Here is a 27,222-nt window from a genome sequence, read left to right as displayed (position 1 = left end):
GTGTATATTTCTTATTTCAAAGCTCCTCAGTTTTTCTGGGGACGAACTACAGTAATGTGATAGCCTGATGTATAGAGGGGGCTTCTCCACGCGGAAGAAAAACCTAATGGCTGGTGCAACACCGTGGTGCAAACTGCAGWATAGTACTGGCTTTAAATATTGAAGGCTTGCATTCTTGTTGCCTGTGTTGTATCTACTGCTGTAAGCAGAGATTTCTTAATAGGTTAAATAGTTCTAGAGAATGTGCAACATGAACTAATGAAAAACATGTATTTGGAGAAGACCTATGGAGAACAACTCTGTAAACCAGCAGGATTCCTACAGTCTTCTCAGTTATGTGGTTCTGAGGTTTTGCTTAAATTTTCTTGTTGCCTTTCATTGTTAAAATAGGGCCTGATGCTGACAATTTAAGGCGGACAATTTATTAAGTGCAGAGTGATTGAAGTAATAATATGGTGCTTGCTGATAATAGCAGATTTTTTGTTTTTTGGGGGGCAAAGATAGGGGTGGGGGGGGGAGGAGGAAGGAAATGTCTAAATCACTTCAAATCTGTTGAAATAAAATATTCTATGGCAAAAGAGATATCCCATTGCAGATTTTATTTTATTTTTGGTAACTTGAAAATACTCATAAAATAGCTTTGAATTGAAATATTCAAACTTTTAATTTTAAAATGTTGATGAGAACTGTTATTTGAATCTTACAGTAGTTTTTCCAGGGAAGGCAGCTGCACCTGTATTTCAACAGTATCTTAAGCACCCCCCTCCCATCCTTGGCATCATATCCTTGCCAGTACTGTGCTGGTATGAACTCCTTGGAGGTGATGTGRTAAACTAGGTGAAGGTACTGTTCCAGATGGAAAAATAACCAAAATAACTGTTCTGTTTGTTTCTGGGTTACTTTGCTGCAGGATCCATTCCCCTGTATGGCTGCACAAATGCTTGGCTGGTACCTTGCAGGGCACAGGGTAGGAAATGCAAATGATTGTTTCCTTAGTAGTGCCCAAACATCAGATTACAGCCAGAGTAAACAATGTGGAACTGAAACCTGTATGTACAGCCTGGTTGTTGCCTAATCTTTTTTTGAAGAGAGTGAGGAGTGGTTTCTTTGGTGCTTAGTTTTAAGCATTTCGGTGAGAATTCTGCTAGTGAATTCAAGTATCAAATGCCAGTAGTTTGAGGTTTTTTGAACCCACCTGAGATCTAGGTTTACGAAAGTACAAATGAGTCATTCAGATTCACATGGTTACAAGGTCGCACAGTCTGTAGTTCAGAATAAAGCCAGCAGCTGTGGTAAAACGTAGGGATTTCAAATTCTCAGTCTGCTACCTAATCCAGGGTTACTTGTTAGGTTTTGTTTTGTTTCAGTTCATGGTTTAAGCATAGTTGTGGAGGAAATAAAGTTGCTTACATGATTTTGTGATGAAGAAACCATAAATAACTGAAAGTTATAAATATTGCCCTTAGCCCCTCCCAAAGAACAAAAAGTACTTGTTTGAGTACCTAATTCAGTTTGTTTGTAATCGGGCCTAGAGAGTTGTAACTAATGTTTTTTGTAAGCTTACAAAATTTGGCCTTGGAGCCTATTTGTAACTTCTGCTTTTTTTTCTGTTTATCTCTCTCTTTTTTTCTTTTTCCTTTTTTTTTCTTTTTAAACGTTCTCTATTACCTAGCAAAGTACAGAAACTCTTTAGCACTAGCACTGTCCTGTCTACTAAAGAAGATGCATCGACTGCTTCTACAGACAGCACCACCAAAACGGCATCAAAGAGTCAGGAGGATTCAGCAGAAACACCAAAGCAGAAGTTATTAAACATTATTGGTAACATGAAAGTAGAAGTGAGCTCCAAGAAGAAATTCCAGCAATTAAAAACACATGAGACCAAAAAGCAAGCTGTGAAGCAGCTGGAAGGCCTGGACAGTAAAAGCAGTATCTCTCCAAAAACTACAGAAGACATCCAGCGGTAAAGCATAACAAATACACTTCCTGTTTGTTTTCTTCTTTTTCAAATTGCTTTTGTCATTATCTAGGACAAGATACCAAGTATAGAGTCGAATACAGAATTTAGTATAAAAGTGTACATTGCAGTCAGTCACTGGGCGAATCTGGACAGAGGCTGTTATGTGCTTTCTACAATATGCTACTTTTTTTCTACGGTGGCTCTACAAAGGTAGCATTAGTAGCTGCCCATGGAAAGTTTATTTGAATAGGAGGGAGAAAATATTATTGTTCAAATAAAATGTAATAAAAATGACGAGAAAGGAAAAAATCTTTAATAAGAGTGGCATCATGATTGTCGAGTGTTGTGGGTAGTTCTCCCACACCATATGTTTTGTTTCAGTTTTTAAAACATTGCGGGTCTGTGCTGCCTGTGGTCATCTCGGCTTTGCCTCTGATAGAATGGTCAGTGGTATAGGGCTCTTCTTTTTACTGATACGAGAAAAAAAGCTTGTCAGTGTCATTTAGCAGTCATTTAGTAGTGACAAATATGGGCTTCCCCCAATCACTGGGATAATGTGGAACTGTTATTTCTGATTTTTTTAAAGCATAAAGTGACAATGTGAAATGACARTTTAAATACGTTAAGGCTCTTTTACTTCATGTTTTCATATTTTTTGTCTCTTACAGAGGCAAGCCTTTACATCGAGAATTAGTGGAGGCTGCTTCTGCAGTTGCATCTTCTTTACCGCTCAACAAGGAACAGACAGAGTCTGATCTACTTGCACAACTAAGAAGACATGAAGAAATTACAGATAAACAGAAGAAGGGGGGAACTATTAACATACGGTCTGTATATTGAATGTTGTTCTCAATAATGCTAAAGCTTCTAGTTTTGTAACTTCATCTTGAAGGTGACTAGCTTCTCTGTTGGAAAAAGGCCCTATAAGATACATTTGGGCAAGTTATTCTTGGAATTTATGTGTAATGAGGGTATCATTGATTTGGTTATACCCAACTCCTTTAATTTTAATGTCTTTATTCTAAAATTCTGTTGCAAAAATGGATCTTTTTACTGCCCAGGACCATTTTTTTCTTGGGCTAGCAGAATAACAGAGGGTTTTTTTTTCCAGCTTTCCAAATTGTCGCACAGTGGATACACTTGTAGACATTTTTGTCTGACGTTCTGTCTGGACTGGTGAATTTTCGTGACAGCTTCGCTGAACTGAAGTAGAGCAACTCTAAAGCCCCACCCTTCCTTCCAAAAATTTCCAGTCAACCCGAGAAACTCATCTCTTGGCTTAGTTCCGTTTCCAGTGCGGCTTTCAAACAGATGAGAAACATTTGTTTGGAAACTGACAGTTGCACGTACTGCTCCTTCTTTTGGATGACAGCTAAAAACAGTTTTTTCATTCTCTCTTTTTAGCTAGTATTAAGATAGCTGCTCAGAAAATAAATTGTTACATCCACGTGAAATGTTGAACTAAACAGAAAATCCTATCTTCAGCAAAATAGGAATTTGTAACTTTTTTATGCCTATTTGCGTTGTGAAGTTTTAATTGTGAAGTTTAAATTAATTCTGTGAAAATGAATTTGTTCCAAAGCAGGATTTAAGTTTGGTCCATTTATTATTATTTGTAGGTTGCTATAGAGATCAGTAAAGAGTTCGTTTGTGCTTTGTATGTCTATTAGTGAACTGTAAATAGAGTAGCTGACAAACTAGTGATGCTTGCTGCTGATGTCTGCCTTTCGAGTGAGTGAAGACCAAGGAAGAATGTAACAGATAAGTTACAAATAGATGGTGTAATATGGAAGTACATGAATGAAAACTTTGTTGAGCAAAATACATATTCTTCAGAAGTTGTGAAAGGAAAAGGGAGAGACTGTGTAAGCTTCCCTTTTAGCCTGAATTCATGTTTCTCTGCCAAGAGAGCTAATGGTCGTTATGGACAGCTAAGTGAAATTCTCTCCAGATGTGTGAAGTCTGTGTTAGTAAAGGAGGAAGGCAGAGAAGATCATACGGTTTTAGGTAATATAGTCAAGCATCTCCAAAGGCTGTGTGTATGCTCGGTTTTCATAATCTCTTCTCAGTCTGAATATAAAAGATCCTAGGAACGTAACAGGGGTGTTAATCTCCATGGGCTTTTAGAGCTGAAATGAATAAAGAAAGATTAAGGATCTGACTGTTACAAAAAAACTAGGAGACACTTTTTAAATTAAGAAGAATAAGCAAGGAGTTATTTTATATAAATAATATATTCATTAAACTCTACTATTAATTATCATTGAGGTTATGACATGTCTGTCACTGGGATTTTTAAAAGAGCAGAGTAACGTCTTAGAAATGGTGTAGGCTGTGGATGACCAACTTAAGCATGGTTGGAACCTACTTCAGTTCCTGGTAAGATGTTGGTGTCATACTAATACTGACTAAACTAGTATGTGCAATGCCAAACCTCATGTGCACTTTCCCCTGTGCCTTAGTGTATGCACTTTTCTGTGGTTTTGGTTGGTTTGCTCACTGTCCACAGGGTTGCGCTTCTCCTGAAAGAGAGACACACTATCCAGCTGTGACCCCTATGGAAGGAGTCTAGGGAAATTGTAATGTAAATAGAAGGACCTTTTCCTTTAAAAGAAAGTTTGAATTCCCAAGAAATTTGAAAGCTTTAGTCCCCATGTTGTGTGGTTCTATATAGTTGTCCAGATACAGACAACGGAAYGGCTGTACAGAACAGTATAGGCTTCAGATGTCCTATTATAAAATACTATAACATACCTGTGGATGAATCTCTGTGGTTGGAAAGACTCATTTTCCTCATGTATGTAGCCTTGTTGRTTGACTAGGAATATCGTAGCTGTTTTGTTGTGCTTTGAATTAGCCCTGGTGAGGCCTCATCTTGAGTACTGTGTCTAGTTCTGGGCTCCCCCGTACAAGAGAGACATGGAGCTACTGGAGAGAGTCCAGCACAGGGCTACAAAGATGATCAGAGGGCTGGAGCACCTGCCCTATGAGGAACGGCTGYGAGAGCTGGGCCTCTTCAGCCTGGGGAAGAGAAGCCTGAGGGGGGATCTTATCAATGTGTATAAGTACCTGAAGGGAGGCTGAAGGGAGGGTGTCAAGGGGACGGGGACAAACTCTTTTCAGTTGTCTCATGTGACAGGACAAGAGGCAATGGGCAGAAACTGAAGCACAGGAAGTTCTGCCTGACCATGAAGGGGAATTTCTTCCCTGTGAGAGTGACGGAGCACTGGCACAGGTTGCCCAGAGAGGTTGTGGAGTCTCCTTCTCTGGAGATCTTCAAGGCCCACCTGGATGCAGCCTGGTCTAACATGCTGTAGGTGACCCTGCTGAGCAAGGGGGTTGGACTAGATGATCTCGAGAGGCCCCTTCCAGCCTCAGTCATTCTATGATTGTAAGTTCTTCTACACCCGAAGGCAGTGTTATGAGCTAGTTTATTTCACCTGGGAATATATATTAATTTTTATTTTATATTGGAAAGTTTTACTTTCTTCCTTAATAGTTAGGTGAACATTTTGAAACTGTACCAGTGGATGAGTTCTTTAGGAAGACCAACAATCCTGATGACTTTTGGGATTGATAAGTTAGGTAATGGCAAAACCTCACAGTTAGACTTGAGATGAATTTGTTACTATCATCCTTCCCTTCAGAGTAAGGGGAAGGGGGGGAATTCATAAAAGCAGATTTCAGGTTTGCCTTATCCTCCAGAATATATCAACCTATACAAGGGACTGAAATGCCTTTAATATATTAGAAAGTAATCTCTTTTATTCGTATGTGACTATTTTATGTTTATTTTTGTTTGACAACAAGGGAATATGGGCTGTTAGACTTTTCCATTTTCTTCATGAGGGTTTTACAGTTGTTACATTGATGTATCGAAAAAGCCAATATATATCTCCATCCTTTATTTAAAACTTGAAAATTGATTTAAAAATGAGATATTTGCATAAACATTAGAATCATTTAATATAATGCTTAGCTGCGACAAATTGAGACACTGCTACTGAGATTTATAAAGGTACTAAATTTTATGTTGTCAGGATCTTTTGATTTGTATTATGTTTTTCAGTAATATGGTCTGACCTCCAGAGGTCATTGTTGTACACAGTCTTCTCCCAGTAGCTTGTTTTGTAGCGGTTGCGAGGACAGCATGTTCAGTAGGAGGGGAAAATGTTAATGATACAAGAATTTATTTTTCTCAGTGTGGGATGAAGTTTCACTCAATGGAAATTGCAACAGYGCTATGTTAAAATAAAACCAGTGGCACTGTAAGTTGAAATTTCAGCTCCTGTTTTCGGTGAATAAGAAGAAATGTAATTCAGAGCTTAAGGCTAAAGTGTATCTTAAGTTCCCATGTCTTTGTTTTTAATGTTATAATTATTGGTTATTATTCAGGAAAAAAAAAGAAGAATCTGCTTGATATAAAAGCTCTCGCTCTTTCCAGCTCTGGAAGGCATCCCATGTTGGGACATGAGATAGTATCATGTAATACCTGACCACTGTAGATACACTGAAGTTGGAATATAAGTTTGTCCTCTTACATTTTTCATCATAGAAGGCATTAAAAATATCTCTGTAGTTTTGTTTTTAGTTAATATAGAAAACAATTATGGAATGATGAAAGTTTCCACCATTAATTTGCATATATCAATGGTGTGGTGACATCAGGACATATCATGAGAAATATGATACTATTGACTGCATATGCTAATAGCCTGGTAGTGCAGTCTCTCCAGAAGGAGGTTTGATCTGCTGTGCAAAGCCACAAATAAAACCAAATTCTATAGTGAGGAGAGCTTCTCGGAGAAAGCCTGACCCCTTGTAGCATAGCAGTGCTCCAGCTTTGAGGGCTGCTGCCAAGTTGAGCGGTTGAACTGGACAGAGTGTGACTGTGACCTAAGGAATTACGTTAGCCTGACCCTTAGTAATGCGTCAAGTTTCTGGCCCATCGGCAGCTCACTGATGCCAGTAGTCACTTCATAAATAACTTCTAGCATAAGAAAGATGCAAGTAAGGCTGAGATTATTTTCTCTTTAAGGTTAAAGTGTTTGCATTTAAAACTTAACTTTCAGATACCATTTTGTTTAGAGCAGATGCTTGAAGAGCTATGTTATTCTTGTTCTGCCATTCAGAACCACATCTAAGACTGAAAAGAAAGTCCTACTGTGTTGCTGTGATGATTAGCTTTTATAGTTTTCCAGAAATATTTATTGGTAATAAAATCTCTTTTGACTTAAGCTACCAAAAACATAGTTTGAACTTTATTCAGATGTTTTTTAAAAATGGTTATGTAATGCTTTTGACTTGGCCTATTTTTATTTTTGAGACCATCTTTATATGTTAGAACTTGAGCACTGCAATTTTGGATGGCTGCTTTTTCTTGTAATACTTATTTGACCTGGTAGCAGCTGGGAGAAGAGGGTACATACAAGGAAGAATAACAAGCTTGGTTTTTGCCAACTGGCAGACATACAAATTAAGGGGGCTAACTGGCTGAGGCAGAGAGGTTTTATGTTTTGGCCTTTATGATCAGAATGAACTGCGTGCTACACTGGAGCAGACCAGAGCATTTGCTCTTCGTGTGTGATTTTTGACTTCAGAATTATGAGAGAAGATGTGGTCTGTGATGCTATGATGTCACTGTGCAATGCAAGAGATTGCAGGGAGTCAGGAAAGATGACCTACTTATTAGGGTGGCGTGATTGACCTGTGTCAGCTGATGTGTGAAGGTTAGTTCTGCTACTGCTCCCTGAGTGGAGTTGATTGCTGTCCAAAAAAATGGTYATTTTTAATCCTTATTCCAGTAAATGCCTTGTATCCAGAGAAATTCCTTATTTACTTGAGCAAAATATGCCTAATGGACTCTCTGAATGTAGTATATACAGATATGTGAAATGATAGTATTCCTTTTGTTGGTCACTAGACTATTTCGAAGAGAATTTACTGCAAGTTTAATAGATTGAAATAGCACTTTTCACTTTTATTACTAGAATGTAACAGCTGAGTTTGTTTAAAAGGTTAGACTGGCATATCTGATGTCTTGAAAAATGGATATATCATGTAAGGAATGTCTAATTCTGTTTTATAGGATTATGAAATCAAGTGAGAGTAGTTTGCCTTATTAATGCACATGACAAAACTTCCTGCCTTTTTGTTTTTGTTAAGTTTTTATTTTCATGTTTTTGATTTCAGCAACGTTATTTCAGACATGACAGTTAAGAGAGAGTCCCCAGCTCAGAGAGGTGTGAGGCTTTCCAATCTCATTTCTTTGGAGCTGGAAGAGGATGGTAGAAGAATCAAGCCTGAAAGACTCATGTCTTCTGATTCCAGAAGGTATTTTCTGTTGTGTTTCCTCCCACCTCCCAGAGAAGTAGTATGCAAAAAGTTACTAATGCATAACATTTTAGATTTAGTCATAAATATTCATGATACTCTAATACTTCAAAACTTAAAGAGAATTTTTAAAGTATTTTCACAAAAAATGCTGTCAACATTGAAACTAATTTGTGTGAGAACACACTAGTGTTAACCAGCTAATCAAATAACTTTTTGACAATAAATCTTACATAATTATATTTCAGCACTAAGCATTTTTAATCTTGTTTCTGTTTTTTAACTAGTTTAAGTTATACACATTTATGCAAAATGTAATTTTGTATCAGTTTGGTAACTTTTTTTTTTAGATGGAGACTTTGAAGACTTACTGTCACCTGATGGAAAATTTAGATAAATGTTCTATGTTCAGAAATATTTCATTTGTTCTATTGGATTTTTTTAAGAAACTTTTAAAGGGTTTTTTGTAACCCTCATGTTGAATCTAATAAGTCATTCTGTAACTGATTTCTCTGTTGCCTGTGACATTCTAATTGTCTATAAAATGAACTTCATAATTTACATGGTGATTTCAGGGTACTCCTTAAAAATGCCTTACTACTGTTTTTTGTCTTTTTTTTTTTTTTTTTTTTTTTTTTTTTTTTTTTTTTTTTTTTTTTTTTTTTTTTTGGTGGCCAATATAATTTTTAGTGAAATAAGATAGTGCTCTTAATTTTTTAAATCTTATGAGCTGTGTTTTCATACTTACATTCTTTTAATTTCCCATGACAGCCACATGATTACATAGCTTCTTAATATATTATTTCTCCAGCAATTCCATTTTCAGTAAGATTAACTTCTTTACAAATTACTTATACATGACTTTACTTGGGATTAGGGGTTAGAAATTGAGGCGATCATTGGTGTTTAGGTGGATAATGCTGRAAACAGAATTTAGATAATTAAGAAAAAGTAGGCGTAAGGTTATAGGCAAGCAGATATGCGGTATTCTGCCCTCTTTGGCTGAGACATCTGTTTCAGTACATTGTAAAGATGGTTGTAATTTTTCATATGGAATGAGTTGGAATGCGTGCATCCTTAAGCCACGTAAACCATGCAAAAGCCCTGAAGAAGTGAACATTGTCGTTGAAGAATTTGATGTGCCTGCTGAAATGTTTCTGAGTAACTTCCTTTTTCTTGAACTACTATTATTTACTTATACAGTCTATATTATTTTGTAAATATTAAGCTGTAAGCTGCTTTTATTTATTAAACTAGTGTAAGGTAAAGCAAAYTTCACTGTATGTTTGAAAACATTTATGAAATAATTTATGAAGTCAGAGGAGCTATCTCACCTTCTTTGTGTGATGAAGCTGTACTTGGTAACTTTAGGAACAGTACTTTAAGGAATTTTTAAAATCTGTAATGAAGAAACTGTATCCAGTTTCAGTCTTAACCTTCCTCCTGGAACACTGAAAAAGAACAGTTGTGGTTATCTGTTGATAATATGCAAAGAGGTGGTTAGGAAAAACATAAACAAGTGTAGAGTTGGTAGATTTCAATGAAATGGATGATGTTGCATTATAGTAATTTGAGCTAGTCATTTTTAAAACAAATGTTCTTCCAAGTCAGGCTCCTATCTTCAGCCAGTGTTACAGGGAGTTAGGCACACAGATAGGAAAATATAATTCCAAATCTACATTCTTTTAAGACTGTGTAATTAGATTGCTCTTGCCTGAAATAGATCCAAGGTAGTTGCATCAATAAAAAGTGGTATGACAAGAACAGGTTTTGCAGTAGTAGTTCTGGCCATCAGAAATCTTCAGGAAAAGCAGAGAGGTGAAATTTAAGGTCAGGAAAAGCAAGCATTGCTAGGGTAGCAGTGAATATGTAATAATACAAAATAAGATCTGTTGGAATTTCAGTGGAAACCTACAGAACTAAGAAAAGTTATATAGTTAAAAGAACAATTTGTTTTACAGTTTGGGCCACTATACAGTAAAGGCATTGCTTTTTTCCTTCATTTTATTTATATGAAAAATTATTCTGATTAGTTGTTGATCTGCTGTTGGATTTTTTTTTCTCGATTTACACTCCTGCTGAATATAAATATGATTAAGAATAAATGGTCAGAATAAAATATAGTGAGAAGAAAGAGCACGGGGTGATGGTATTATAATGTATCATACAGCTATACTTTGAGTGTTTGTCATATGGCAGAGAAGAAAAGATGGCGGTGCAATCTTCCAGAAAGGCTATTTATGAATGAAGCAGGAATTGTTCGATTTAGTTGTTGCTGCTTCTTCCTGAATTGTGCAATGCAGGGGAAAAAAAAAAGTCAAATTCACCTTCTAGTTGCAATCTTGTAAAATTGTTCAAGTACTATGTTAACTTCACTCAGATTTTTAACTACTTTGGTGAAAAATGACTACAAATACTACATTTGATTTATGTTCATTCTTTCACACAGGAATATTTAGGGAAGTTGTGTTACAGAGTAATAATGTAACCATAAATACTTAAATGTCTGAGGTTTTAATGAGAGTCACTATCTCACTCCCCCTGCTCCCCGAGATCTACTAGTTTCATGAGAATATTTTATCTGGCAGAGTTGTGAAGTGTTGTGAAATACCAAATACCACTTTTCTTTTTTGTTTATAGGAGTCTCAAAGTAGGAAAGAGACTTAATATTTTCACTAAGACTTCTCCAGATACAGAAAAGGCACTGAAAACAGGTTAGTGGAAATTCAATAATGAAAAACACAATGAAGACAAGTTCTGAATTTCTAGAGTATCAGGGGTTTATTGTTGTGAAGGAGACTCACGGCCTGTTAACTTCCTGCTTTCAGACCTTAAAAAAAAAAAAGAAAATCTGCTTCTTAATAAGCAGAACTTCCACACAATGACAAGGATTAATGTTTTCTGAATTAGTCAAAACGCACTGTTATTGAACTTGAAGGGTAAAACTAGCTTTTTGTCACTAAGACTGTTGTGTTTGGTACGTATTATAACAATCTGGAGAATGTGTGTGTTGGTTCCCATGATGTATTTGTTCAAGTTGCAAACTTGTTGCATTTGTTTTATGGCAAAGAAACACAAGGTATAATTGCAGGGAAGCAAGCCTACTCCAGAGGTGACTAAGCTTAAGCAATGTGGACCCAAACTAGACTATGTACTTGATTTATTTCTGACTATTTTTAATTCAGTGTTACAGTGAAAGATCCACTTCTGCTGGCTGACAGCCAAGGTCTTACGTTACCCACTGTAGCTAATTCCTCACATGTGCAAGCTTCAACTACRCAGCAGAATTCATACAGGATAAACAACAAAAAACTGGATATGACCCACCTTTGTATTCACTACCTGCACAGCTCTGCAGTGACAGTCTTTAATTSCCAAGTAAGGGAGATAATTTCAAACATGAAGACTGGCACTGAAGCATGACTTAAGATTTAGCATAGGACTGTGGGTTTGACTAAGGGTATGTGAATGTGGGTAATGCATTTAAAGAAGTCCCTGCCTCACTTTACTTTTTTGAACAATGAGATTTTGTACATTGTTAGCACTAATCTTTGACACACTAATTTTTCCAAAGTGAGGCCCTTTGGAAAAAGACTTTACAGGTAGTTATAAGTCTGGAGTAAAGCTAGTACCTGTAGAAAAAATAGTACTTCTCTCTTTTATCTTAGAATATGGGACTTACTTGTTCCTGCTTTAAGAGCAGGATTGTTAGTTTTTGCTAGCTTCTAGCTGACTAATTTTCTCCTTTTTTACACTTGAAACTACAAGGAGATACTTAATTTCTTTAGTAAAATGTCAGACAGTGTTATTTGCRTATTACCAAGCAGCTGTGCGCTCTCTGAATGCAGCTGCCTCTGCAGTGGACTGTGAAGGCTGCCTACTARAATGGGATTCAGTCTGTGGGTTTTTTTTTTAAGACTATAGATTTTTGTAAGATCTGTCCATTTTGCATATAAATACAGAGTGAATGATGTAGTATTTTTGTTTTAGCTATCTTGCCAAAAGTCTCATTCAAGTAACTGTAACTTGATTTGAATCAAATACACTCAGGTAAAATGTTGAGAATTCGTACTACTTCATAAGCAACTTTTTTCATGAATACATGTAGATGCAATAAAATGTAGTAGTCATACTAACTATAAAATTTAGCATGCAGTTTGTGCACATTCCAGTTTTGTAAAAAGAAGTGTGAGACAGCAAGTAGACTTTCTTGGATTTGTAATTAGATATCAGGAAATAGGTTTCTTTCAGCTTTTTACGTAGAATTTCTGTGTCTGATTCCTGTTAGCCTTGAGGATATCTATAGTGGATTCTAAGCCAGAAACCTTATTACAAGACTTACTGACTAAGCCTGATAATAAAACAATTTTTTGCCCTAATCTCAGGTAATACCAGCATGATACTTGATACTTTGATTCATTTGCTGTCACTTTTTTCTTGGCTCATATTAGTGGAGATCCTGAGTTAAACTATTATTTAGACATGACAGAAAAGCGAGTTCTATATTGTTCATTGAATATTTATTTTGAAAACCTGAATATTAACTGCAAAACAAATTGGAATCCAGCAAAGGTTTTTTCATAACTCAACCTGAAATATCATTTTTTTAAATTTTCTATTTTGTAGAGGTGAAAGTATAATATTTATTACCTTTACTCCAAGCTTGAAAAATTAAATTTCTACAGTCTTCTATTAGCAGATTTATTAGTAACAAATTGTTAGAGGATATGCAGTAAGATGTGGACAATAGTTCAATTCTGGTATGTTTCCCTTGTCTTTTATTTATTTATTATTAATTTTTTTATTCCTGCCTCTGGCCCTCAAATTGGAGTAGGTAGCTGAGAAATGCAATTCTGTTTATTTCTCTGCTAAGTAAGAATAATTTGAAAGAGTATTTTCTCATTTGACACAAAAAATTAAAATGATCTTCAGCATGCGWAATTTCTGTTTGCCTATTATTTTGTCCTTTCTTCAAAGGAGAGGAGAAAGGATTTCTTTTTTCTTTTTTATCTGATTGAACTCTAGGCCACTGAGCCAAAGGTATAATTATTTCTTAATTTCAAATACTTAAACTTTAGTATAGTAGAATAATAGCTGATTAGCCCCCAATTCGCTTAAAATAGACTGTAACGTTTGAATTCAGACCAAAATCTGTCCCAGGGAATTCAGGATGAACCGGTAATGGCATGAGGCAAGAATACAAAGGGGAGCTGGACTTGGGGTGCTATTTCATGCATTGGCCTAGAGCTCTCCAAGCCGTTCCTCTTCTTGTGGTTCCAGTTTGTTGCCTTTACTTCAGTGATAGAGTTCGGAGTGGGCTTCTGAGCGGGCTTCTGAGCAGTTCTTCTGGGGTGGAGGGGCAGGAATTCTCAAAGTGTAACTGTGCTACTGTATGAGTGCACTTGRAGGGAAAAGTTCATGTTTACTTGTTGTGGTTCAGCCCTATTTTATTCTTTCAATGTTAATTAAGATTCCTTAATTAAAATTTCCTTTAATTCCATCAAGAAAGATGTATCACTTAGGGGACTGTGACATTTAGAGAGAGACAGGCAATTCAGGATTTCTTGAGCCCAAGAGACAAAATTTGGGACACTTATCACAGTGGGGAAAGACTTACCATTATTTGTAGATTTAGAGTTGTCTCCCTGAATGAGTGTATAGGTGTGAAAATACCTGAAGTCTCTTGAGGAAAGCAAGGTTCTTGTAGCAGAGAGTGTAGCAATCAAGTTCAGAATTTGGCATATGTACAACTTGTGGAAGACGAAGAGAAAAAAATAACTGTGAATAATTAAATTYCTGCTCTGAGAAAAAGGTTTAAAAATAAACTGTCCTCTAGCTGTTCAGAATACATTTCAGCAGATGCTCACACACTAAAACTTTCATTTCAACAGCATGYTGATAAAGATGATGCTGAATCTAGAAAAACTTGCACAGTTTAATGTAGTAGTCTTTGTAAAGATTAATGTTAAAAGGTATATGTTGTTTTAGCCAGTGAGAAATCTTTGGCATGTTGTCAGATCTTAAAAACAAAAAAAATTTTTTTTCTTAGAATCTTCACCAACAATTTGGGATGTAGAATTTGCTAAGGAGATTGTGGCAGTAACTGAGCAGCCTCCCCGAAATGGTTTTGAGGAAATGATCCAGTGGACAAAAGAAGGAATACTGTGGGAGTTCCCAATTGACAATGAAGCTGGTACGTGCACTATTAACTCTTATTATCTGTCTATATTTATGTTTTTGAGAATTAGAGCATGTTATGACCCTTGACTTTAACATAGCATTGCAGCTGCGGATCATGCATTTGATAATTGACGAATGCAACTCTCCAACTGTACCAGACCAGAGGCGCTTTAGATAAACTCATTCTGGCAGGTGAAGTCCTGTAGGTGTTTTGGCTGGTCTGAGGGCCGGCCCCTGCCAGAAAGGGGAGGACTCGCTCTTTTTTTTTCACTCCTTCTTACTCTCTTAGCCCTGAWAATTTTAACACCCAGGAGACAAATCAAGTCTGTTACATAATTTCTCTTACTACGAAACTTCTTTAAAAGAAGCTTCTAGCAGAGGAATAATCATCTTAAACTGCCCTGCGTGTTTTACAGTGCTTATTCGTTCTTTGGCATGGTTCTGAGACAAAGTGGCTAGCAGGATTCTGCTTAACTATCTGCCAGTTCCATATCTGCACTGGCTGAGTGTTAAACAGTCGTTTGCTTGCTTTGTTCTCTCCATTTCATAAGAGAAAATGGTTGAAGCATTCACTTGCTCTGGGCGTATATCTTAACTAGACATCTTTGTGCACTGTATTTGCTTCGTTTTCCATTAAAAAGAGAAAGCTCTGTGTGAAGTTCAGCCAGAAGAGAATATTAAGGTTGGGAAGAACTACAGAAATCAAGTGAACGCTTTAGGAACGGGAACTTCATAACTTCAGGGAGAGTTTGGCTCTGTGTGCRTGTGTGTGTGTGTCYTTAAGACTTTAAAGACATCAAACAAAACTACTTTAGAATGATTCAGTCACTGAAAGCAAAACAGGTTAGTATCTGAAGCTTGGAGTCTTTGAAAATCTGTCATATATTGAGTTGCAAACTGCATAATGTGGTTCATTGTTTCTTAATGTTTATTCTCATCCTATTTTGGCAGTTTCTTCATAGAACTTGATCGCTGCTCAGAATTGGTCTGTTCTATCGTGCAGAAATCCAAGTGTATTCTAGTCATGTTTTTGCAAGCTTAATACCACTGYGGCCAGTGGTTTTTCTGTTGTTGTAATGTGGCCGGAACCCTGCTGTCTGGGATGGGATGGCAAATGGACAAAGAGTCTTTACATATAGTTAAACGAGAATYTTTATTGATTTGTTCACAAAGACTGGTCAGGTAGAAAATTCCAGTGTTGTGTTCCAAAATTTATTACCTCTCAGGYTGAAATATCAAGTCAACAAATCCCATGTTATTAAGCTGCCAACAGCAGCTGTTACAGGTTGTTAATCCAATCAGGTATGTCAAAGTTCAGTTAAAAAAGCTTGAGAATCTCATTACAATGAATTCAACATACCATAATTTTAGTAGCTTTGCAAAAGAAGGATACCTCTAGCCCTGTTAATTTTTACATTTTTATACTGTCATCTCCCTCAATAGCAGMACATTAATCCAGCATGTTCTGCGTCGAGAAATATGTGATTGTTCTGTTATGCCACAAACACATAGCTMTAAAAGCGTATGTCTAATTTTCTCCTGAGGAGCATATATATTCAACTTCTAGCATTATGACAACCTTTAAAGTTTTAAGTGAAACATAAAAAACAGAAAGGAAAGCTTGTGACTACTTTTCTTGGCTTCAGAGCATCTCCAGTGTTCTCATTAGAGTGCTTTACTGAGGCACTGTGCTTTGAGACACTGGGACAAGGTCATGATTTTTAAAACTTCTGGCCCTGATGTGAGTGTCTGAAGATGTGGCTAGACTTGCACTGGCTTGCTGCAATGGCCGGGAACAGGCCTCTCTGCTGCCCTGGGCTTTGCGCCTGCCTGCACTTTCTCTTCTCTSTTAAGCAGCTGAGGACACAGTTAGGCACCCTCTCCATCTCCCATGCCATCAATTAATTTTTTTACCAGATTAGCAAACCATTACTGTAGCTTCTGTAGCATTATCCTCACTTGTCCTCTCTGCTTGTGCTCTTTACTTATGGTAACTCTAGCTCTATTCCAAGCTTTGCTATACCAAAAGGGTGGAAGAAAAACTRATTTTTGTCTCTTTCTAAAATGATTTCAGTGTGTTTACACAGTGATGGCTAACATTCTGAAGAACATGGTGCTTAGAAAGGACACTACATATTACTGCTGCTCCTTAGYTTTAGCACCTCATTCTGAAAAGCAAATATATCTAGTGTGTCAAAGGTGGTCATGGCAGAAGTGATAAGTTTAATGGAAGTCTCAGAAATTTAGTGTCTACAGTTGCCTCTTAGTTTCTCTAGGCAGAAGTCCGCCATGTCCTGTTTTGGCTGTTRGGATGAGATGCTGTTTCCCTGCAAAGATGCATTGGATCAGTTTACCAACCGAGGCAGCAAACATTACACAGTCATTTAGGTCATTTTTGGTTGGTCATCTCTTGAGAAGGTTAATATGGAATCTAGAGGAATTCCTCAAAATTTCTGTTTTGTAGTACATAGAGTATTGGAAATAGGATATTGAGAGAGGGTGACTTCATGCTCTGAGGCTAATAAAGAAAATCTTCTGCTTTAGATACCTGTCTTTCATGCATTGCTCATATGCTGAGGATCCTACCGATTCCTGAGTTTCATAGTAGGAAAGGATGTATGGGGGTTGTTTTTTTTTTTGTTTTTTGTTTTTTTGTTTTTTCGAATTAGATTTCTGAGGACAGTGCAAGAGAGTATGAGGGACAGGCTTGCTGTTCCCCTGCAGCATRAGGTATGACTTGTTGTGGGTGGGGGAGTCATGTGAACGTATCTCATCTAATCAATTCCCACCAGAGACCTCAGCCTCTGATGCTTGTGGCAATTGTGGTCTCTTTTTGTGATGCACACTTTACTTATTTGAAGACTGAAGTATGTGGTCTAACTGAAATCTTTGGACACAACACTTCATTCCCAAAACATTTATCATGTCTTTTGACAAATGGGAGATTAAAATAGATGATGTAATAGTTGCTTCTGACCTGAATTTTTGTGTGAGACTATACACATCAAATTGTTTGGTTGTCTCTTGTGGTTTTTCTATAGCCTTTTCAATTTCTTTGGGGTTACAGATGAGAACTGGAGAAATTACTAATGAGACATTATCTCTTCTGCTATCCTTCTCTCCCCAAAAGATGACTGTCCAGAGGATGACTTTTATTGACAGCATTATTCAGATTCTTTCAGTAGTGAGTTGGTCAGTTTTTCTCTTGGATTTCACGTCCAATAGAAATTTGGAAAGGATATTACTTCTGAATTTGGAAAGGATATTACTTCTCAAAACAGCCACCAGGGTCTTGCTACAATGACATTCTGCCTGCCCTTTCCAAGGAAAGGAAATGTGGGATTTTGGTGTCATGAAAAAAAGATTATTTCTATGCTGCTTTAAGTGGACGTATGTTTCGAAGCACAGTAGAAATAAACCTCTTGAAGCTGACATAATCAGTGTTATGGAGAAAAAAAAAGCACAAAGGAAAAGAAGAGAGCTTCTGGAAGAAGGAAATGTCTGCTTTCTTTTTCTAGGACAGGAGAGATGAAAGTGATGTATAGCTGGCATTGGTAGGTACAGCACATGTTTTAGATGCTGCAGTTGTGGGGAAAAATAGATGCATTTCTCAGCTCCTTGAGGYATTGCACTGCTTAAAGCTTCAGACCAGAAAGAAATAATGCAAACTTGGTGAACAGGATGTACAAGTTGTGAGACACTTCCCCATCCCAGTGGTGTGTATCCAAATTTGAAAAAGCTTTAACGTAGCAGGAAGCTTAGGGCGGGGATGACTTCATTATTTTGCGTTTAATATTGCTGTTCTAATATTGGCAAATAACATATCATATCYTAGTTAGTATTTTTTAAAAAAGTGTACTCACATCTGTGCATAGACTTAACTTTTTTATGATCTGGAAATGTTCACATGCAATATTATTTTTCTTYAATAATGAAGAAAGTTATTTTTATCTGAAGTTGCAAATGTTGCCTACAATGCTATAACAGGTTGTGATCACCTAAGAATTTTCAGATACTTCTAGCTTACAAAAAAACCCCTCCTTCTGTCAATTGCAAATCGCAGTTTGTCTTTTTTTTTTAATCTCAGAATTGCAAACTTTAAAGCAGCCCTTATTTTGCACATATGTAAGATTTTGTATTCCAAATTGTGGCTAGCATTGTGATTTGAACAACAGCAAACGAAATCCACAGGACAGAGAACAGAAAAATTACCATGTGTTTGAAGCTGTTTGGTGAAAGATGTATAATAATCCCTTGTCCCATGTTCCTGTGGAACTGAATGCTTTTGTATGCAGTACTTCTTGTGTTAGCCTCCACTTTTAAGTAGCAGCTGATGTGATAGACAACATTTTTACATCAGCATATGCTTTTGAATTCAAAAATTGTTCAAAAAACAGTTTCTTGTATCCCATTTGATAACCCTAGGATGTTAAAAATGAGTKGCAATGAAGATACAAGCATTTAGCAACTGTTCAATATTAGATGTTTTAGGAAGYAGTTTTGTTCATCCTATATTAGCGTGGGTTCTTTAATCCTCTGCAGAATTAAACAATCAGTATTTTCTTAAACAATTTATTAAGAAAGCATTGACAATTTACAATGTGGTACTCATTATGAGTCAAAAGTTTTCTTGTGTTGAATGAACAAGATGATGAATTTTGGCATCAGTGTTTAGTAGGGTTTCCAGACAGAAAGTTGATGGAAATACTGTATGCTCTTACAAAGGGGAACACAAAATGGAAACGACGTTGTAGACAYGAGTATCATACGTACTGAAATTTTCTGTGTGGAGGGAGATATGAATGTGTTTTAAAACTCTGTGGTAGCTTCTTCCACTGCTGTGCAGTTTGCTTAACTGTGTAAAAGAATTAAAAAGCAGAGGAATATTTTACTAACTACAGGTTTATCTGCAAGCTATATCCTTTKTTTGTTTGTTTGCTTTTAAGTTTACTGTTGCATAATAATTACTTTGTTTTGTGCCCTTTTAGGGATGGAAGATGATGCCGAATTTCATGAACATATTTTTCTGGAGAAACACCTAGAAGACTTCCCCAAGCAAGGACCTATTCGCCACTTCATGGAGCTTGTAATCTGTGGGCTTTCTAAAAACCCATACCTAACTGTTAAACAGAAGATCGAACATATTGAGTGGTTTCAGAAGTATTTTGAGGAAAAGAAGGAACTTCTTCAAGAGATTTGAGATTTGGAAAAGCCTAACCTTGAAATGAAGAATTTATTAAGTCAAAATTGATAACTTCTTAATAAAAGGAAATACTATCAGAGCATAGTAAGCATGTGACTTAAATCGTTGTATTTTTTTAATATTAAAATGCTTGAAATGTGTTTTCGTGTGTGTGTGTCTCCATGTGTATAGATACTTTTTTTAACAGCAAAAGAAGGGACTGAAAGTTGTAGATCTTGTAGATTGTGCATCTAAAACTTTAGTTTGTATATTGAAGTCTTGTCAATAACTTAAACTTGATGCTAATCTTTGACCATCTAGAATAACTAGGAAGTGGAATCAGACTTAATATTTCTTTCGTTTGGTGTATGTTGTACTGTTTCACTGGGACTAACATTGGCACAGTTAACGGATTTGTTCATCTTTCCCTTTAAGATTTGTAATGCTTTCACTTTAAAAAAATTAGCTAAACTAGTGCTGTATCAGGAGTTTTTAAAAGACTTGCTGAGATAGTATTTCGTTTTGCTTATTCATTAAATACACTAGTGTATATTAATTTGGAATACTGWCTGCTTTCAATAACCATCTTAGATTTATTTTAATATTACTGATGAAGACCAAGTCATTTGAACTGAGGGCCTTTGTAGTTCATCTACTCAGTGAAAAGAAAGCTATTGTGTTCCTCAGATGTGTGCACAGTATAGTGCTGATGAGCTAGTTAAAATAACATGAAAAGTAGAGGTCTCTTTGGCTGTCCGTTTATCAATTGTGAGGCTTTTGACCAACTTCTGATGAGTTTCTAGTGYTTGTTATTTTAAAATGGTCCTATTTGTCTCAAGTGGTCCCTCAGTTCTGTCTGGTTAGAAAAAGCGGTTTCATGCTTACTGCAGTGATTGGAGCTGAGGCCTTACCTCCTGCATCTGCAGGGCTAGAAAGAAGTTCACRTTGCTGGAAAGAGAGTTACAGTCTACTCATTGCTGGTGCATTGTGCTGCTGCTGTTTTGTACCTAGTGCTCTGATGTTGAAGTAATTTCAGATTATCCTTGTTTTGATAAAATGCATATGGCCTTCCATACCTATTGAGCAACTACAGTATGTTTTCCTTCAGTTGTATTTTCTTAAACTTCCTTTCAGAATTATCCTGGACTTCATCAGTCTTCATAACTTCCCAGAGCTATCTTGGCCTGATRTACTGTATTCTTGTTTATTCTCTCTGATTTACTCCAACCACTTTAGCAGCTATTAGCCCTCTAAATATGACTTTTTTTCATGTTTCTTCTTAATCAATGATGCAGGAAGTCATGGAATGAAGGTAAGACAATGTCTTTCTGATTAAAATTTAATTTGCCCATATAATAATTACAGCAAAGCAAAATAAAAATAAAAAGTTGGCCTTTTTCTCTGAGTTAGAATATTGTTGCACTAGTCTCTAGGACAGAATTTTGCTTTARCAAATGATAAGCCTTGGGATGCAGAAGAGAAAAGCAGATTTTTAACATTTAGTGGTAAGAACAGCAAGGTTCAAGTTTAGCAGAAATTTTCAGAGACTTTCTGCCTTTGGAAATGTAGAAAGCAAGAATCRCAGTATCTCAATTTAGTACAAAGATGGTTTTAATTTTCAGTTCAATGCACAGATATATTTTACTTCATAACTATCGTTCTTCCCAAATTTCAACCAAACTGATCCTGGGAACATTTCAGAGAGACCCTCAAGTCTTTTTTCCTAAACCAAGGCACAATGATTTTGAGTTGACCATGGGCTTTTAGAAATAGCTCCTCTGTATTTTCTTTGCACCTAACCTGTGTTTTGATCTGAAAGACAGGACACAAGTTCTGCTCGTATTCCAAGAGGTTTAGATGCTTTAGCTGTGTATGAAAGTGTTGAATTTAACAGCTCCCGAGAGTGAGGTGAATATTAGCGTTTGAACTGACTCATTAGAAGGTCAGTACTTTGACAAGCTCTTAACAAGAGCTCGTGGTGCTTAGAATTTTTGAAAAGCTGTGGTAATTCCTACTTAAGTGCTTAAATATAGATTTGAGAGTTAAYACTAGGCAACTGGATTTGAATAATCAGACCTAGCTGCATATACGAACATATGCCTATGGGGACTTTCAAAGCACATTAACGGCTCAAGTCGCATGGCTTTTATGTGTTTTTTTTTTTTCTTGTGTGGGGGAAGGGATGCACACATCTTGATAGTCTTGAAGGAGTAGGCATGCAGGAATTTAAAACATTGATGCTCACAGTTTAGTCACTTAGAAGCATAAAAATTACCCCTTGTAGCCAAAAGGGTGAAGAGCGGGCTGTCGTCTGCCATTGTATTCAGAATAGAGCCAGTGTTGTAACGATTGATTCCCTCACCACAGTCGTTTGTGGGTTTCTTATGACAGCTGCTTTTTCTTTTGCCCTCTTTCTTTTAACTGGTTAGGTGGTATTATATGTAATTTAATGGATTTTATGTTAGGATCTGTCCAAGTTAAAATATCATTGATTATGTACTGCAGCCTTAGACTTCCTTTTTTATGTCTGAAGCTTAGGTCTCGTTAATGCACTGCTAATGCCGTACCACTGTGGCACCTGCAGCACTGGCATCACATGGTAATTCTGCATCYGAAAGTTGCCTGGCTTTTGGGAGGAGGTTGCTGCAGCCTCAAGAAGAAAGGGAAGATGGAGCAGGCTGGCCTGGAGCAGTTAACTACAGGCAACTRTGTTGGTCTGGGAGTTTTCAGAGATGGTTTTCCCTTGAGGTGGCTGCAAGGGATATGCAGTAGAAGGAGAACGTGTTATTGAGTGGAGATGGCTCAGCCACTGTTAAGTTATGCATAGAGGACTAACACAATCTTTAGATTTGCTTTGTCATCCCTGTTGATGACACTGGTAGCTCTTGATCTCTACGTGATTTTGTGCTGGTAGTGTCAGGGAAGGAAGGAGGGAATGAAGGAGCCCACCGGCAAGGTGGATTGACAAAAGGGTGCGTGCTGAAGGCGAAACAACTCCTTCACCCCTGTCCCTTGCGTTCCCAGGCCAGTACCAAACTGACAGTGCACCCTGGATCTGGCAAAATTGCCTTTGGCTGGAAGATGATGTGCTGAACGATTCTGGATTTTGGATTATGYGATGATAGCACTGTTCCTCCCAAAGAAAACTGATTACTGTAATTAAGTTAAATTCAAAGCACTTGTTCACGACTTACATTTAGCTGCTTTTTAAACTGTATTTAGCAGAATTTTGTTGCTTTGGTTTTGGGGTTGTGTACTAAGTGGGTTCTCTGGGGATTTTGGTTTGTTTGCTTCTGAATTTTTTCCCAAGAATATCAGACATTCCTTCTCCATACAAGCCTTGCTTTGTTTCTAGGCTCAGACTGCCGGGGTTGCAGCAGTGCTGTACTGTCTTCATCGTGCAGACTTCCAGGGCTCTCTGTGTGCTGCTTGCCTGCTCCAAGTGCTTCTGGGTCTGTAAGTCACTCACGCTTGCGAGGGCGCCTGGCTGCTCATGTGACGTTTGAATCAGGCTTTGGATCTTTTCTGCCTCACCTGATGTGCCAGAAATTGGGCTGGAAAAAAMCAGACACCTCAGTGATGATTCCTTGTTGAAAGGGAAGGATAGGAGCAAATAGGATGAAAATCCTGTAGCTGGCTCAGTGCTTTACAGCGTTAACACAAGAAGATGATGGCAGGATATAAATGCCAGCTGCTTTGGTTGTATGCCAACCCAAATTTTGTCTCTTGACATCTGATGGCACTTTGTGTCTTTTCAAACCTATTTGATGYGAATGATATGTTAGAAATCAGATTTGATTGAGCACTTTTTTCCCCCCTCTGCTATGAGGTRAGCCAAAAATATTTGCTCCCTGGAGGACACAAGAGGAATGATGTATAGCATGGTTGCAAGTCTTACCTATGCTTAGGGTTTAGCTGTTGGTGTTAACCCCAACCAACTATGCAGTGCTGTTGGAGTGGGATCTGCCTAATGGGGATTTTGTGCTCCTTGACTACAAAGATGAACTGTTCCATGAGCACTGGAAGAAAAAAAGTCTTTGACTTAATTTAACCCTTCTGACCCACTAGAGGAGCTAAAATGAGTGAAGAGAAGAAAATCTTGAATGTTCTGCATGCTCAAACTGCAAACTCTTTTTGCTTAAGCAGTGTATTTTTAGATAAATAGGGACATTAAAGGAGTCCTGGAGTGCTACTCAGGTCCATTTTCTTCTGCTGCTTCTAGAATTAGTAAAATTACAGCATGAAAATAGCTCCTCATGGGATGCTCTGTTCTGATGAGAGGCTTGATGTGTCATGACTATGAAGGGGTGTGGGGAGGTGTGTCTTTGTTTCCAGTAATGATTTAGAAGTAAATAGTCCCATTTTAGTTGGTATCAAAAGGATTATTTAGCAAGACTCTTCTTTCTTAATATTTGTGGGCAGAAAGTGCTGCTCTTTGAGACTGAAGGGCATGATGCTCCACCATTCGCCACTTCCACCTGTAGCGCAGGCTGAGGTCGTTCGGAAGTYGAGCTGCCGGCACCCGCTGCCGCCGCCTTGCCCAGCATGACGGCTTGTAAGAGCAGCTGCCCTGTGAGCAAGGGGACCCGGSGAGATTCCTCTCTGAGACTCCAGTGCAGTGCCAGCATGCGCCCAAGCGGGTGGTCCCGGCATCCCAGTGGCCGTGAGGTCCGGGAGCTCCGCACCGAACGTGCTGATGTGACAGGCGCCGGCCCCTCTCAGCCAGGGTGTAAATCCCACCGCCCTGAGTGGCTACAGACGTTCTGGTCTCATGATCTCCACAAGATGTCAGTGTCGATTTGTTGGATTAGATGCCAGATCGTTGTGTGGATTGAAGCAAGAGCTGTTTTATAGCTGCACAATGGGCCCGACTGTGCCCTGGAATGCGTCGCCCGCGGAGGAGCGCGCCGTGAGCGCTGGYGGCCTGCGACGGAGCCGACTGCGGAGCAGAGCCCCGTGCAAAACGGAGCAACGCTTTGCTAATGTCCGCAGCACCCTGACCGCCTTGGGCTAATGCCAAATGGGGGTGAATTTTATATGCGTAATTCTTGCCATAAAATGCTCTAATTTTTATTTGAAAAGAAAGCAGAAAGCCTGAGCAGAAAGTAGAAGAGCCGGCGTGGGTGGAAGGAGGGATCCCAGTGCAACTGGACCAAGTCACTTACTGGAGTAGTTTAATTGACAGCATGTGGTATCCAAAGCTTACTTTGTTTCTCAGCCACAAAAAGCGGTCTCGTGGTGTGTGTGTGTGTTGGACTAGGACACTTTAAGGAAACGGAGATGCAGCCAAACACAAAGTTCTTGTTCGWTTTTTAGCTCTTTGAGAAGTTCTTCTTTTGTGTGACAGTCCTTAAGTGTCAGGGCAACTTTTAAATGACTGTGAAGACGCATTAAGCTGTGTCCCTTGCAGCCCCTTCGTGGCAGTGTGGTAGCCACCCTTAACGCACAGTGAAGGTCTCCCTTGCAGCCCTTGGTGGTTTTTACCTATTTTTCCTGTAGCTGGAGTGAGGTGTTGGCCCGTGGGGAGGCAGGGGAAGGGAGGCGAGCGCTGGTGCTGCGCTCAGCCCTTCTCCCAGGGCTCCCTTGCAGCCATGATGGAAAAGCAATAGTAAAAAGGTGCTCTGTCTTCCTCCTGGGATTTAGCTTGGTTAACCACAATTTGTCCAAGRGGATCCTGCATGGGACAATGTCTGTTGGGAGGCTCCAAGCCTGYGGATGTGCTACGAAGCAGGGCGATTTTCAAAGATAACCTTATCTTCTCTTTAAAGCTGACTTTTAAATATAATGCCACCGGATATCCCGCTAGCTGTAGCCGCATTGTATAGAGAGAGAAGGCGCAAACAAAGTGGATGTCTTGTGATTTAAGGGCAAAACGGTGAGCTTGTTCCTCAGGTTAGTGATTACCCACAGAAATCAATGGGATTCCTCAAGCAAGTCACCGGTTTTGATATGAGAAAGCTTCCCTGTGAACTCACCCTGACTGAGTCTGCCAGGGAGCGGATGTTTGCTTAGTCCTTTCTAAGGAAAAAGAAATAGAACTGTAGGCACATACCAATAGCTGGGCAAAAAACCTCTGGGTATCTTAGGCCAGAGTTATGCCATTTTRTATATATATGTATATATATGTATAAACACACACAYATATATATATGTATGTATATATAATATAAATAGTGCACATAGTATACCATCAGCAAATGCAAAGTTGTTTTTATAAGTCCAGTCATGCGCATTCCCTATGAACTGTATGACAGAAAGGGGGAAAATACAAGGAACAAACAAACATTTCAAGTTTAGCCCATTTTTACTTGTAAAGAGCTTCACATCCCCTGATCACATCGACAGCAATCTGTTTTGCTCAAAAAGGCCATGCGATCTTTGAGTTGAAACGCTGCTCTAGGGAAATTATTGGAAGTTGCAATTATTTTTTTTTTCCCTTCCTCCTGAAAGCATATCAGTATTGTAATTTTTTTAAAAGGTTATTTAGGACAATCACAAGGTGTACAGGCTTGAGTGTGGCAGTGCTAAAACAAATCCGACCGGCAGTGATGTTGAGCAGTGCCTGTCCGGGCTTGGATCGTGGTGGTGCCTGGCTTCTAAGGGTGTAAAGTAATTCAGAGTTTTCAATTGCTCCCGAAGTAGAAGTGGCTACCAGGTGCATTAAAGGTTGGCTGCCTGAATTAAACCCCGCCGGGCCACGGCCAGATGGGCTCTTCTGYGGTTACAGCATGTGTTTTGGTGGCTAGTGGGATGTGGGAAATACCAGCAGCATGGGCTGATGCAGTCGGCTGCCCAGAATTCAGCCAGAGCTGCTGTGAACCCCACMAAGACGCAGCATAGGTGACAGGGGTTTCCTGGTGCTCTCTAAAAGGTGGAGGTCTCACTTTCRTTCAGTTTTCCAATTCTCTGTCTCCCATTTCAGAAACATTTTCTGCTTCTTAGTAAGTGACTTTTGTAGATGTTTTAAGTGATTTGCAAGCTTCTTCCACTTTGAAGGTTACTTTGGAAGCTGATGAGTTTGTGTCTTGCCCTTACATACAGAAAAGACCTAAATCTGCAGGGCATTTGAGAGTGTGAAAATTTTTAAGAAAATAGTTTTGCAGCTGTCAGGCAAATTAATTCAGTGTATTACTTAATAATTTTTAAAGACCCATCACGGTAAAAACAGCTCCAAGCTTAGTGTTGTCTTCAGGTATCTGGTTTGCTTTCCTCAGTTGTCCATACCTCAGCACTGCAGATTGCTCTCCCTGAGATAAGCCTCGAAGGTCGTTTCTTTGCCCTGATTCTGTGCCCTGATTTCTGCAGGAACTTTGCCGTTAATGTTATCGGTCCCAGCACCAAGCCTGTGTGAGGAAAGGCCGATACCAGGGCTTGGGGCTCGGACTGTTGAATTCCTGCTACAGGAGAATCCTTTCACACCTAATGCAGCACAAATCTTGCTGCTGCTGTAAAAAGCGGAATAATAATAGCATGGACTTGGTGCGTAGCAGGTCCCTGCGGTGTCTGCCGGGGCTGGCTCGCCCGGGACAGCTCGCAGCTCAGCGCCTGACGACGAAAGACGTCGAGG

General features: G+C 38.4%; 1 protein-coding gene across 1 annotated transcript in view; it reads left to right on the top strand.

The window, feature by feature from the left end:
* Nucleotides 1-20,211, top strand: part of MRPS31 (mitochondrial ribosomal protein S31) — a 20,705-nt gene extending 494 nt beyond the window's left edge. Inside the window, exons 2-9 of the mRNA XM_085324998.1 lie at nucleotides 283-301; nucleotides 838-967; nucleotides 1,673-1,963; nucleotides 2,629-2,787; nucleotides 8,153-8,293; nucleotides 10,934-11,007; nucleotides 14,343-14,486; nucleotides 19,462-20,211. Coding sequence (XP_085181124.1) covers nucleotides 283-301; nucleotides 838-967; nucleotides 1,673-1,963; nucleotides 2,629-2,787; nucleotides 8,153-8,293; nucleotides 10,934-11,007; nucleotides 14,343-14,486; nucleotides 19,462-19,673 — 1,170 coding nt within the window. The 3' untranslated portion in view covers nucleotides 19,674-20,211. The remainder of the gene's footprint in view (nucleotides 1-282; nucleotides 302-837; nucleotides 968-1,672; nucleotides 1,964-2,628; nucleotides 2,788-8,152; nucleotides 8,294-10,933; nucleotides 11,008-14,342; nucleotides 14,487-19,461) is intronic.
* The last annotated feature ends 7,011 nt before the right edge of the window (nucleotides 20,212-27,222 follow it).

The sequence above is a fragment of the Rhea americana genome, unplaced genomic scaffold, assembly GCF_003343005.1.
Source record: "Rhea americana isolate MKP2758 unplaced genomic scaffold, rheAme1 scaffold_95, whole genome shotgun sequence".
Taxonomy (NCBI): Eukaryota; Metazoa; Chordata; class Aves; order Rheiformes; family Rheidae; genus Rhea; species Rhea americana.
This window is presented reverse-complemented; position numbering and strand designations above follow the sequence as displayed.